Source organism: Podarcis raffonei, chromosome 8, assembly GCF_027172205.1.
Source record: "Podarcis raffonei isolate rPodRaf1 chromosome 8, rPodRaf1.pri, whole genome shotgun sequence".
NCBI classification, from domain to species: Eukaryota; Metazoa; Chordata; class Lepidosauria; order Squamata; family Lacertidae; genus Podarcis; species Podarcis raffonei.
Window position 1 is genome coordinate 36,252,884 of NC_070609.1, and position 15,179 is coordinate 36,268,062.

General features: G+C 43.8%; 1 protein-coding gene across 1 annotated transcript; it reads right to left on the bottom strand.

The window, feature by feature from the left end:
- Nucleotides 1-2,123: 2,123 nt before the first annotated feature.
- On the bottom strand, nt 2,124-15,179 carry COQ9 (coenzyme Q9). Its single transcript, XM_053399245.1, has 9 exons — nt 15,039-15,179; nt 13,336-13,507; nt 12,727-12,862; nt 11,885-12,027; nt 11,583-11,667; nt 9,833-9,937; nt 6,917-7,072; nt 3,983-4,036; nt 2,124-2,788 (listed from the first exon to the last, which is right to left on the bottom strand). Exons 1-9 carry the CDS (start codon nt 15,097-15,099, stop codon nt 2,753-2,755), a joined length of 948 nt encoding a protein of 315 aa, XP_053255220.1. The 5' UTR covers nt 15,100-15,179; the 3' UTR covers nt 2,124-2,752.

Below are 15,179 nucleotides of genomic sequence, written 5' to 3' on the forward strand. Positions count from 1 at the left end.
GCAGGACCAGAGGCAAAATAGAGCAACGAATGAAAAAGTTTACCTTAATAAAGAACACTAGTTTCTACACAGTCTGTCTTCCATTCTGATAAATAAAAGACACCATCAATGTTCAAGGGGACATTCCAGCGAGGCAAAAACACTCAGGGTGAGATGCAGAGTCCAATGAGGGAAGTGGGCTGGGGAGAGTCCAGAAGGCCAGGTAGAGAGATGTGATGATCATGGAGCTATACAGAACCCAGATCCTAATTATTAGCAAAATACACACATTACAAGTTGAGGAGATGCATGGATGCATGTTTATGAATGGGGGGGGGAGAGAAAATGTCTGCCCCCAACCAGCCCACTTTTGGCTCTTGTCCTGCCCACTACCAGTGTGTGTGTGTGTGTCCCAATTATTCCCCACAGAAATGAGCCCTTAACCCCCAAAATGTTCCCCACCCATGGCTTAAACTAGCCTTTCCCAAACCCGGAACACTCCAGACTTTTTGGACTACAACTCCCATCAGCTCCAGCTTTATATGACCACACTGGCTGATGGGAATGGCAGTCTAAAGCATACAGGGGGCAGCAGCTTGGCGAAGGCAGGCCTGTTTCATTGCCAAGCTGTTCGTATCACAGAGGCACCTTGCAGATACTTAGGAAACAGCCCTGTCCTCCTGCCACAGGCCACATTGGCCCTCTACTGGGCAACTCCTCTCCCATAGAATTTGGGCATGTAAATCTGAAGACCCAACTCTGCTGGCCCTTTTCCTCTTGGAAAAGCCTTGGGAGGGGCAGCCAAAACAGCCCAACCTTTCCAGCATGAGGAGTCTGGAGTAGCAGGGAGCCAAGGGGGAAGAATGGCAGAGCCAGGCAGCTCTGTTAATGGACTGTCAGTAGGGGGGCGGGGTGCAGTTATCTCATAAATTAGTATCCTATGGAGGAGGATGTGGCATGAAGGCTGGGACATGCAAATGCTTGGACAGGCTGTGAATGGAGAAGAGGTTGGCTCAGGATTATTTGATGCACAGATTGTGGGGAGGGGGGGTGCGGACATGGGGGTTGCCAAACATGTTTTGGTTGTTTTGTTTTTTAAAATGGAACTGCTTGGTCAATAAACAAACATTACTCCCTATTCCAATCTCAGATTATTATCATCATCATCATCATCATACAATTATACCATATTTACTTGAATGTAATGCACACCTTTTTTGGCCAGATTACGTCGTGAAAATTAGGGTGTATTAGATTTGATGGCGTATTGTATTATACAATAGACAATAACAGTTTAGAGAGAATGATACAATGGGGTGTGAATGAGAGGGTGTTGACCCTTTGAAACCATACAGTTGCTTCAGTTTCTCAAGGACAAAGGGATGCCGAGACACTAGCACCTCAGCCCCTCTTAAATGTCTGGCTAAGACGATTGACTTGTGTGTCTGTTATGAGCTGGCTATGAAATCACTGTGATGGTTTTGCTTGATGAGCTCCATAAGCAACAAAAGGCTTTCATTGTTAATTGTCTAGAATTTCCAGCCTTAAAAATGTGACACCCGTTAGAGCTGGGAAGGGACACAGAACCAGAAGCAGTTTTGGTTTGAATCAGAATGCAGGGAGATAGAAGTTTTTTTAACCAGGCATGAAGAAGCCTGTGAGCTCTCTAGGACTCTTGGGATTTTATTTTATTGATTAGATGTATATCCCATCCTTCCTCCAAGGAGCTCAAAGTGGCATTGTTCCCCCACATCCCTATAAAATCCCCCACAACAACCCTGTGAGGTAGGCTAGGCCAAGAAACAGTGACTGGCCAAAGGCCACCCAATGAGCTTCATGACAGAGTAGAAAAAGAAAAGAACTGAATCAAGTAATATTAAGCCTTGAGTCCAACACAACTAGATTAACATAACCGGCAGCTGAATTGCCTCCCTTGATGTTCAAAGTGACTTGAGGCAACATTCTGTGACCGCTCATTCACTCACACAGGGCATGAAAATGTGTATGCATGTTTCAGTTCTTCCCAAAATAGCAAAACTTGCATTTGTTGTACCATTACTGTGGATCTTCTGAAATCTCAGATGATACTATTTATGCCAAAAGACTAAATGAATCTCAGAATGAAGCAGCTGCAAACTCTCAAACAGAAGGCAGTTTGAATTTTTTTATTATTAATTTACAGACATGTCGCTGTCCAGGAACAGAGAAAATTATACATTTGCAATAGAACTCTGATGGCTATTCAATAGCTGGGCTTTCAAGCTATAGTTGCCATCAGCTTTAATGCAAATAGTCCTGGAAGAAAACTGAAAGCAGTGACAAAACATCAACAGAAGCCTACAGTGATGATGTGATCCTTCCTGAGCAGAAATGTATTGAGAGTTGGAGCAGAACCACACAATTTGGCACAGTGCTGGCCATGTCTCCCAATGATGCAGCAACCTCTGAGTCAGACACATAGATAGCAAATGTGGGGGTGAATGAAAGCAAGACACTTTTGGTTACCAACTTTCATTCACATAATCTTCTAAAAATGGACCCTCCCTAATTATTAGTTTTTGCTGACTGGGTCAAGCATCAGGAGCGGCATCATCAGCAGAAAACCAGGTTGTGACATTTACACAGCCCAGGAAAAAAGGTTCTCACGCTAGGCTGACAACCTTTAATGTGTGTTTTAATAGTACTAGAAAAATCGTGGAAACAGTTTAAACTTCTTGCGATGGGATTCCTCCTCTTTTTGGGTCTTGGAACTCCCTCTCCCAACTCTTCCATCTTATCGACGTTGGTTCAGTCCTGTGAGATTCCTTATCTGTTTGGTTCACAAATAATATGTCATTAAATATAAGGCAAATGAGAAAATTACTTGCTGCAAAGAGGCAGCATAGGAATATGCCACTGCTCCTTATGACTGGGAAAGGTAACTCTGGCGTGCTGTGGTTTTCAAATGGTGTTACAGGGAAGGAGTCCCTCATTGAGAATAAGATCAATAAGGTGAGCAACCTTTTCTGGAAAAAAGCTTGCCCCCACCCCTTAACAAAATTTTTCTAAAAACATGCACCATGTGTTTCAGGGCATGTTCCCATTCACTTGGGATGGAAAGTGAGGCCCAAATAGGCCTGGTCAGTACTCTGGAGGACATGAACATGTTGCCCCAAAACATACACCAGAACCCTGCATAACACACACAGACAGCTTGGCAGGAAAGTGGACTGGGAAGATAAAAATGTGAAGGCAACAGCTTTCAAGGAAGGGCATCAGGCAGCAACAGATTATAAAGAGAATTCCTACACTTCTTGTGGTTGCTCACTAATTAAGCAATTCAACATTTTAAACTGGATTCATTTAACAAAATGTATATGCTGCAGGATTTGTAATAAACCTCTTAAGCGGTTTAACAATATATAAAACAAAACACTGAAATTATCCGTAAAGGAAGTTATTTAAAATAGAATTAAAATCAACTATAGCAAAAAATAAAAAATACATGTCGATATTTTACATGGCTGAACAGGCTTACCTAAACAAACATGTTCTACGCAGGCACTGAGGGTATAGGGAAGGTGCCTGCCTAATACAAATAGGCAGGGAATTCCAAAGTTTAGGTGCTGCCACACTAAAAAAAACAATTTCTTACAAATGCTGCTCAAGTATTATGTGGCTTCTGTAACAGCTCCAGTTCTGCAGATTGAAGCAGCTGAGTAGGCATATATGAGTAAGGCGATCCTGCAAGTAATTTGATCCCAAGCTGGCTTTATATACCTCTGCTGTTTGAAGGATTCTTGAGTAATGAAAAACATTGTGCACAAACACATCCATACAGATTAAAATGGGAAATTCTGCAAGTAAGACTACCTCGCAGATCCTCTCTTTTTAAAAAAAAAATCATACAAGCAACCATTTCCCTTTGCATTCCTCCACATCCATTATTGCATCCATAATTTTCCGGGGGGGAGCTGTTTGGTATGCAACAACCTGAGGAAATCCTATGTCTGGCAATACTTACAGTGACAGCAGCACCCATCAGTCCCTGGACAAGGGCTTCTCCTGTTGCCTGAACCTAGGAAACAAACACAGGCACTGAGATATTCTGCTTTGTGATGGTTTTGCATTGGTGGACCAGCCCAATATGGAAAGGCTGTAGCTCAGTGGCAGAGCATCTGCTTTGCATGTAGACTGAGCCATGTTCAGTTTCTGACAGGGCTGAGAAAGAGTCCTGTCTGACTCAGCATAAGGCTGCTTCCTAAGAGTTATTCTACAGTGATAGAGCTGACAGCAAGTACATGCTATTTGGCAGGAAGTATCTGTAGAAACCTGAAACGGCACTACAGTGACATGCAACCTTAGGATCTCAGCGGGATCCAAAGACCTGCACGTATACAGCAAACACCAGGCACAATTGGAACAAACGCAATTGATTAACATCACAGCAGCAGCTCCAACACTAACAAAAGACTTGCTTAGAAATCTCCAGGAAGATTTTCTAAGCAAATTAGTCCAATTTAATTCAGAGACCAATAAAGTGTATCGCATTGAGTGCCACTTCTTCTCCTTAATGTGAATAATTAACTTACATTCTCCACCAGGGCCTGTATGAGAGCGAAGCATTGCAAAGTTATGAGAAGCTGCACAGATGGATTGACTGCAACTATGTGGGTGATAATATAATGGTTCTTTCCAATGCTATCACCACAGCACGTAGGCAGGGCCTAGTATGTGCCACCAGAGCCCTTTTCATATGTTGCGCAGATGGGGGTAGTGCTAGACTTTGCCCGGCAATCTGTGTACCTGTCTGAAAAACGGTTCCGACTTTGTCAGCAAAATGCTGCGTGTTTTTAATGCAGGGGTGTAGAATCTTTGGTCATTTCCCCCCCAAACTACACCCACATGCCCCCTCACATCTGATATCCTATGCAATGTCAGGTGCAGGTAGGTAGAGACCTGGTTGCCAATGCACATTAAGGAGTCTTAAAATGCACTCCTAATTGGCAAGGCAAAGCAGGTTTCAGCTCAGCCAAAGGGGGACCTACGACCTGGCGGCTGCTTAATTACATGTGACCCTCCAAGCACTGCATGTCTACTCTTGTTCTCTTTGCCATCCCTCTAGGTATCATTTCCCCATATATGTCAGGTGTATGTGTGTGGGAGAGAGACAGAGAGAAAGAGACAGTGTGTGCCAGGGGAAAATACCATAAATGGGGCAGAGCCAAAATAAAATGAGCAATGAAAAGGGTGGGGGGGGAAGACTGTGACAAACAATTAGTTCCAACCTGTGTTAATGGAGAGGGTGGGAAACAGAAGAAAGATGAAACAGAGTGATGGAGGAGAAAGGGGGAGACCTATTAAATCCTGTGATGCTGCAAATTCCACCCACTTTGGCTCTGGCCCCTAACAAACTAGCCCTGAAGAAATGCACCCTCAGCAAACAGGATAATGGTTCCCTAACCCTGGACTAAGGGATGGGGAACTGGTGGACTGGGCTTGGTCTGCCAGAGCTTCTTCATCTGTGCATCCCAAACTCCAGGGTGTCTCTTCTCACTTTAAGTCTCTCACATTCCCCTTGCTGCAATGTAATCACAGCCACAAGGTGAACCAGATAGACAGGACAAGAGCACTGCAGGCAGGCAGGCCGGCAGGCACACCAACAAAATGAGACACCTGAGCATAATGACTAGACTGGAACATCTTTCCAAAAGGCACTCTAGCTACAGCACTCTGTTGCCATGCCTCTGACCTCACATGCATGCCTACCACTCTCTCTCTCTCTCCTCCATCTCTCTTGCTCTCACCATGATCAAACTGCAGCCACGAGAAAAAATGAGGGAGATGGAAAGAGAAGGCAGAGAGAGCTGGAGGCAGGCAGATAGGTACACAGGGAACTCTCATAAGATAACAGCATGTGGAGATTGAAGCAGTGCCATCTGAGGAGAAGTGCCTGCCTGCCTCCAACACATCTTTCTGATGGATTGTGGAGAGGAGAATGAGAGAGAAACTTCAGGTAGGCTTTGGCCCATCCACTTCAGCTGCCACTATGAGTGTATATACATGAATGGTTGTATCCACCTATGTTTTACTTAGAGCTGAAATTAATGGACTCTAGTTTGTCACTTCCATTAATTTCAATGGGTCTACCCAAAGTATGACTAGCATTGGATAAAACCTGTCATAGGACCTCAGGACTGTGCGCATGTTCTTGTGGAACACCCAGGAAAGATTGAGGATTATGGAGGCTAGATTGGTGTACTGGGCAGAGAGGAGTGAACCAATAGCCAACAAAATGGTTGGTTTGGGGCTATAAAAGGCACACTTCTCTTCCCCACACCCATCTCCCCGAATCTGAATCAATGAAAACTTGCTTCTAGAATTCCCAGTAGCTCTACACAGAACACTGTGTGACAGCAGCTAAGCATTAAATCTCCTAAATTAGACTAAGAATACAATTTAGCATTCATAAGATGTAACAATCAATTAAAAAGATATTCTGAACCCAAATCCTAATTATTTGCAAAATATGTGCGTCATAAATGTTTAGAGGTATGTGAATGGATGGATGTGTGAATAGTTGTATGTTTGCAAATGGGGGAGATGCATGAACGGATGTTTATGAATGGAGCAGAGGCAAAAAAAAGGTGCCTTCCATTAGCCCACTTCTGACCCACTTTCCCCCCCACTTTCCCCCCAAGCCCTACCCACTTTCCCCCCAAGTTATGGATTACAACTCCCATCAGCTCCAGCATTATATGACCAAGCTAGCTGGGGCTGATGAGCATTGTAGTCCAAAAAAAAATGGAGGACAGCAGGTTGAGGAAGGCTGGCTTTAACAGTCAGGTGAAGTTACTTCTGGGGTTTAAACACACACATATGAAAGTATGACCAAAGCTACAGTTCACATGTGCCACAGAAGACTGTGCTGTTTATAAATGGATTATTAAGGCATCACCTGCTTAGCTGTGTGTCCCATGTTCATGGCATCAGCTATTCTGTTTTGTAAGAAGGACCAAGTCTCCTCAAAGTCAGGAGAGGAGTCCTGAATCATCACTAGCTCTGTAGTGTTGTAAATGCCAGCAAGCACTGCTCGACGAGTGTACCAGTTTATCTGTAAGGGTAGAAACCAAGAGACAAAGTTACATGAGTACCTGTAAGAAATTAAGACTTCACAGGCTATACCAATATGAAACTATCCCATCCATGACCAGTAGACATAGCACTTAAACCCTGCATTATTGTTATTTTTAAACCTAGATTTCTGTGACAAGTGAACCCAAATTATTCACCAAGAATTGCTGGATTCTGCAATGAATTCTGTTGGGAGCTGCCCAGAGCGGCTGAGGCAAAGCTGTCAGATGGGCAGCATATTACTATTATTATTAAAACTCAGCAAACGTAGAGCTGTGTGATTATTTTGCGCTGAAGCATCACTCCTCCCTAGGACTGATGGATGAAAGATTCTAGTATGTAAATGGGACCCAGCAGATTTTCACGGGTCTCTATTGCACAGCCCATTTATTTCTACAGACTACTGGATCACAGCCCAGTGCAAAATCTCTCTATTCACCATCCTAGCTTTAAAAACACCACCAACCACCACTGCTGAAAAACAAACTGGCCTTGCTCCATGTTAGCCTAGTAACTAGCCCCAAAGCACGAAGTTCAGTCAAACTAGCTGGTAAACCAGCCGCATGAAACCCCACGGACAATAAATGTTGAAGGTGTCACAATATTCTGTCTTTTTATTGCAACATACAAGGACTACAATCCTATGTCTATTTATATGGAAGCATATTGCATTGAACTTGGTGGTACTTACTTTTGTATACATATGTTCAGGATTTCACTTAAACAATTAAACAACCCTCTGAAAATAATTCGGCACATACCTTCTAGTAGAATAGAAATTTTGCCCAAGAAATCACCCCAGTACCTGTCTATCAAGCATGTAAACCAGGGATTAACACAAAAAAACACAAAAAGGACAGTCGGGATCCTCCAGATCAGCAAAGTAGAGATTATTATTGAACCAGCATCTGTTTGGGGCATTAATCAGTTCACAGGTTACATAAAACTATGTTAGGCACACCACAGCTGAGAACCAATTACTATCTCATTCAGCCTGTCGAAACTTCAAAAAACATGTCACTCAAAATCCATTATAACAAACGACATTCTCCTATTTCTTTTTATCATTTCTCGAACTGTCGTTAACCAAAGTGGAAAACTGAATTCTTTTGCAACTACCTAATGAACATTATCTGGTGCCATCTACAATGGTTGCAATGAAGTCCTGCTAGCAACGCAAAGGCACTATTCCAGTTTCCAAGAAAGCTCGGGGGGAGGGGGAGAGGGAGAGGGAAGAAAATTAAGCACTATTTGTAAGGCTGAATATTTTAACAAGTTCATCCACAATTTGCATACTCCAAAAAGAACCTTAGTTTCCTGGTGTGAGCACTGTCTTTTATTTGGCTTTCTGGTTTATTCCTTTAATTTGTCTGTGTGCTACTTATTTGTCACTGCAGTGGCTGCTATTTTATCCTAACACAAGTTTATTAAAGTCATTCATTAACAAGACCCACTAAGCTTTTCCTACCCCTTACTTATGTAAATGCAATAGGTCAAGTAATTCATTAATTACTTTAATTAAGATATAATTTACTTTGCTATTATTTCCTGCCAGAAAGTTGATGGCTCTCATAAGCCCTGGGTATTTTTAGGGAGCTGCTTACGAGTTTTCAAAGAACATCCATCACTTTCTGTTGTCCCGGCTGGAGGTGGGATACCGAGCAGCAGAACTGTGGCAAATGGCCAGTTCAACTCTCTGTGTGTGTCACTTAAATAAATACATTCCACTTTGTTTCTTTCTATAAAAGGAAAACAATTTTATAATTAAAAAACCTTACATAGTACTGTCAGCTAATATTCTTCAAGAAAAGTGATATATAAACATTGTAACTTAAGTCTGGTTTTTGTTTTAATTTGCTGACAGCATGACTGGGCACACCACTAAGCAGAGGGCCAGTGAGAGCCCAGCCACCCATTATCCTTACCTGCCCAGACACACTTGGATGAGCTGCATATTTAATTTTAGCTTATGCAGACTGATGATATGTACAAGGTGCTTGCAACTCTATGCTCAACCGCATGGCCTCTTGAGCCCTGCCCTTGTTGCTTTATTAAAACTAGCAGAGGGGATCTGATTAGCTGGGTGTGATTAATGAGCAGCAGCAGTGCAGCCACTTCTAAAGAAGCCAGCTCTCAACCTGCTGGTTTAGTCTGAGCTAACTACCAACCAAAAACAAATACCCACTTTTAAGGAAGGTAGTGGAGAGTTGTGGCAGGGCAGCTGCAGGCACCCTTGGCTTATATGGATTATCTAGTCCTGTTTCAATCTGGGTTCAGGTCTGGTCATGGGACTGAACTGGCCTTAGTCACCCTGATGGATGATCTTTATCGAGAACAGAACAAAGGGAATGCAACTTTGCTCCTTCTCAATCTTGCTGCAGCTTTTGATACCACTGACCATGGTATCATCCTAGATCAGCTCCATGGTATGAGTATGGGGGGGCCCTGTATTACAACAGTTCTGATCCTACCCACAGGGCTTTTTGGACCCTTGGGACTTAAAGAGTTGTATCCTCCTTGTGTCCTCCTTTTTCAGTGAGTGACTGTTGCTAATGCAATAAAGAGGGACCATCACACCCACAAGCTCTTTGGAAACCAAAATCCTGAAAGCTTTTTAGCACCGCAAGTGTTTGAACTGCATAATTTTCCCAAGCACAACCCAGAATGCCAGGCAGAACATTTCAAGCTTTCCTGTTGCTCCCCAAAGTCTTATCAACATCTGTGTCTTGCTCAGACTTACATCGGTGGACTGGTCTCCTGCGTAGTGCCACATGTCATCCACCATGCTCGTCAGGAGGTTTAGGCTGGCTGGGATATTGTGCGGCAGCAACAGCACACTAATAGCCTAGAGAGGAGGAACAGCCAGATAAATTAATGAGGCAAGGAGAAACACTCTTCACCCACACTTTCCTCCCCCTTTTCTATACACCTTGTTTTCATCTGCAGCAGGAGTAATCCAACATCATGTTTTTGGAAGTCTAATCAACCCTAGATAGCATAGCCAATGGTCAGGGGTGAGGGGAGCAACATCTGGAGGGCACCATGTTGGCTATCCCTGCTATACAAGTCTTCCCAGTACTGATTCCTTGCCATTTCTGCATACATCATAGCTTCAACTCCACTGCCTGTGCCCATCTTATGGGACAGAAAACATTGGTAATGCTTTTTATTACCGTAAAAGCCTAGCAATGGCAGCCACCAGAGCCCTAAAGCAATTCACAGAGAAATCCAGTTCAAACTTTGATACCAGGAGCAATCTAACTCAAGCTTGAGTTTCCTATCATACTTGAATAGGAAAAATAAATTATGGATATGTTTGCTATTTTGTGATTCCAAGAAGATGACTGCTACTATAGGCCCTTAGGATCTGAAAAAGTGAAAGGAATTGCTTCCCCACCCCGCACTCCGGTCAGGTTACCATCTCTCACCCTAATCAACATGACAGCACTGTTGACTGGATAAACAGAGAGAGGTATAAGCAGCTGGGGAAGGAGATGAGGACAGAGGGTGAAGAAAGAGCCATTGAGAGTGGAGGGGGCCCTCTTTCCATCCTCTGGACCCCCTGGAAAGCTCAATAAACCTGCTGTACCTGGAATTGAGTGTGGAGAGTGGAGCTGAATGGGACACAGCTATGGGCAGCCTGAGGAAGTATCATCCACCTTGGACCCACCCAGAAATCTGACCCGCTGGTCGATTTAATCCGGCCCCCATGGCAGTATATGTCCTGGGGTAAAATCCTTAAAAAAGCTCAACTTTGGTCGGCCCTCACACATGTTCATTTCATCAAATCTGGCCCTCTTTGAAAAAAGTTTGGGCACCCCTGGTGATGTCTGCTGTTTCCAGGAACTCTTCTCATAGTAAGACTTTGGACATAGTAAGCTGAGTTTGTTTGGTCCTTGGATGAGAACTCGGAGGCTGAGAGAGGAGAGTGTGTCAGAAGGGAAATGAATTGATACTGATTTTTATATATTAGAATCTTAATTAATGTAACATTTTTATATGTAACTGTATTTTTTTGAAATATTTTGTTTATGATGTCGCTTCAGTTTTCTGTACACCACTTAGAAATATTTTAAATATATTAAGTGGTACATGAATTAAATAATCAATCACTCTTCCTTTAAGGAATTTGGGGTGACAATGACAACAGCAAGGGTGATCTGCAACTCAATGTTGTAGCATATCCCTGCCCTCCATAACAAGTGCTTCTGTTCAAGGTTCCATCCATTCTAGAATAGCAGCCTAGTAGTGCTACTCATGCCTCAAGGGGGAGAGGGACAGCTGTTCAGGAAGGGAGAAGGGGGGAAGACACATTCTTTCCCCTCCACTCTTCCAATACCTCCCTAATATGTGGAAATCCCTACTTTAATGTCAACCACCTGGCTTCCCAGGGAATTATAAGAAATATACCAATTCTGCTATACAAAGCAATGAACATAGGTGACACTAAGGGATATCCCATGTTTTCAAAAATAATGTTAGGTTTGTACCTGGGGCCATTTTTCAATATATGGAATCAACATTCGCAGCCTGGCCTCCAAAGCATCCTTCAGAAACTGGTCTGTCTTCTTCTTCCTTTAAAAGGAAAGGAGCATTTATTGTGATTTTATTCTTTAATTAAAAATTGGTAGCAAGATGCATTAGGGAAACTACCTCACAAGTGCCCTCCTTGTGACCAGATTCCACGGTTAGGCTTTCTGTGGCAACATACAATTGTCACCTGTTGTGTTTCTGCCTGAAATGATGGCACAATAACTAACCTCCCACAGCAGCTGTGGTGACCAGTACTCACTCTGCTTGACCGAGCTGCACCAATTTGTGTTGCTCCTCTAAAAGTTCAGTCAGCTTGGAGTTACACTGTGCTACAAAGTGCAGGATCAGTTCGCTGCCATCATTGTGAAAGAGCCCTGCTGCAGCAACAGAGAGACCCAGTGACTAAAAGGAAGAAGGGAAACAGGTTGAACAGGTAAATTACCCAGGAGCCAGAAAGCAGGCAATACTGTTCTACAGCCTGTTTGGTACAAGCATTCCAAGCAAAGCAACAATGCTGTGGCCAACACTGTCGTTCTACATTATGGCCCTATCTCATGTGCAGAGTAGCTTTCATGCTGCTGTTAAAACTCAGGCAGTTCTGCTCTACACTATGTTTTTAAGGATCCTACAGCTAATCCCTCTGCATTGCAATGATGTCATCCAAAGACATCCTCCAAATTACTGTTTTCCATCTGCAGAAAGTAGAAACAGATTCCTAGAATGTAGGAGCCCTCAAGGCAAGATTTACGTCATGTCTTGCATGTGCTTTGTGGGTAAAGACCCATTGTGGTCAACAAACTTTTTATATGCGTTAATTGCAGTGGCTGCCCACCAGGCAACTCTCAGAGTTATAACTCTGCAAAGTTTTAAGTTCTTTGTCGCAAACCTCTCAGCACCCACATAAAATAAGAATTGTTCTGGGACCACCACAACAGTTAAAAGCTTACTAAGGCTGTAATTCTAACTCCTCTTACTTGAGTTTAAGCCCTACTGAATTCACCAGAATTTACTTCTGAGTAGACATGGTTAGCATTGCTGTGTTTAGCACCTCATGCAGATGCTCCCTGCACCTCTTAGCACATCAGTCCTCTTGATAGCTACCTTGGCTCCCTCTGCAATAGCATCTGCTGTCCAGCCATGAGTGGGGACAAACTCCAGAGCTGCTGTCAGGATTTGATGCTGCAGCTGTTCCTCACTTTCATAGCCCTCTGATTCTTCACCTCCCTGATCCGTGTAACTAGGAGAATAAAAATACAAAGTCACACCCTCAAATACCAAGGAGTCTCCCATTTTGGTCTTCCATATCACTTTTCCATTGCCTTCATAATTCCTGCCAACTTAAAAGCTGCCCCCAGTTTCCTGTGCTCAAACTTTTGCTTGTTCAGTGTACACAATGCTAGTCTGTTAACATTTACAAGGGCATTGATGCCTCCTCTGATAAATCCAGGGATCTGCGCATCACAAGATCAGTATGGATTTTGTGGGGGCAGTAAAAGAAGACACACTGCAATGCTGCTCACGTCATCCTGGGATTACAGGCATGGGAAGGAGATGCCAGCTTCAAAAGAACACATAGGAACATGCCTCCCCAGGGATGCAGAAATATCACATCCTGCTTGCAATACAAAGCATTACGCCAGAACTGGTTGTGAGTTTGTGGGAAATGAGATCTCTCAGAGCTTTAAGTGGTGGTGGGAGAATGCAGGTTACCTGGGGTGTAAGTGTGGATGCTCTTGATCATGCTGCTCCCCCACTGGCTCTGACTCCAAATGCTGCTGGGTGGAAGACTGTGGGGGCTGTTGTTTCTGCTCATCTGACGCTCTCCGCAGCACAGCTGCAGACTGAATGGCACGTTGCACTGGGTATAGCTGGCGTCTGAAGACTGAAACAGAAACCAGTTCAGTAAGACAAACTATCGTCTTTATTAACCACATCAACTTCAATTTTGACATACAGTTATAAAAAGTTAGAATCAAAGCAACCCAATGAGACTAGCCATTGAGATAGGAATGCCTGGTACCAAGAGAGAATAGCTTATTCAAGGCTACCTTCTAAATTTGCAAGGATGAGCAGAGATTTGGACCTAAACTAAGCCTATATGCTCTAGTCCTCTCAAAAGGGCTGGGTTCTGTTTTTACAACACATCACTGATACTTCAAACAAGTATTACCTTTGAAAGCCTCTTTCCTAACATGCCAAAAGAAGTTAGCCAATGCAAGTGGTATGTTAGCCAATAATTGCCCCATGCCCAGATTACACTGGCAATTATCTATATGTTTGTCAGTCCAGTTCTTTTATTGTTGCAGAAGGACATATTTCTGTTCAGTGAAATTGAACAAGTGAATGTGCTGAGCTGCTTTATGCCACTGCAAAAGTCTGGGTTAAACAAATAATCATTTGATTGTAAGTATGCAAGAAACTTGGTTGGTTGGTTAGCTTTGTTGGCACGTCCATCAGGCTCCTTCAGTGTAAGTTCCTGCTCTTTGGTGAACAGATCAGTAGACATTTGGATAATGCATATATGTAGACACAGATATTCATCTGAAGCCATACTCCAAGTAATCAAATTAAAGCTGGTATTTGCATCATAGACCCTTTAGAATCTCAGGATTAAACTTGCCCAGGAAGTCAAAACCTTACCCTTCCTCCAAATTCAAGAGGCGTGTGAGGAATGGCTGCAGTAAACTCGGGGAATTGCATCCTGCACACCTTGATGAAGTGGTGTGTTAGACTAGAGCTGTGTTCAAATCCCCAGGCAGCTATGAAGCCCACTGGGTGATCCTGGGGGCCAGTCACTACCTCACAGGGTTGTTGTGGGGAATTTAAATGAGGAGGGGAAGAAAACCATGCATGCCACCTTAAGCTCCTTTGTGGGGAGGGGAAGGTGGGATATAATTGCAACAAATAAATATGAATAAATGAAACAAATAATAGTGGTAATAATAATAATATTTTATACGGCCCAAGCTTAGCTATGACTTAGCGTTCAAACCAGGTGTAAAGAGGTTGAAAGCAACTAAATAAATGATTTATCATTTTGATTGTACATGATTAATAATAAATACATGAGCAACAAACACCAGCCTGACAAGGGTTCAGTTTCGGAGGGTTCAGAAACCCCGGTGGCTCTTTCCCTTCCCTGAGCGTTATTTAACACAACAGCGTATAATGATTGCATGAACTGCGCAAATGAACCACAATTAATCGCCTCCCCGGCCCCTCAAGGCGAGTTCAGGGGCGTCCTTGCCCCTTGGGTGCCACTTGCCCTTCGCCTCACCTTTCCCCGCCCCGCCCCACAAACCCCGCTCAGGCCCCGGCCGCAGGCTCCGTTTCCCGGGCGCAGAGGGGGTGGGGGGTCGGCAGGTGGCCCCCTCCCTTTCTCGCCCTCACGCGCCGCCCGAGCTGCTCCTCACCCGCCTGGCAGCGTAGCAGCCCCCAACTCGCTCGCCTCAGACTCGCCGCGGCCGCCGCCATCTTTACAGTGGGCCAGAGAGCAATAAGAAGCGCCTTGGAGTGGGAAGCTCGAAGGGCCAGTCGCCATCTTTGGGGAGGGC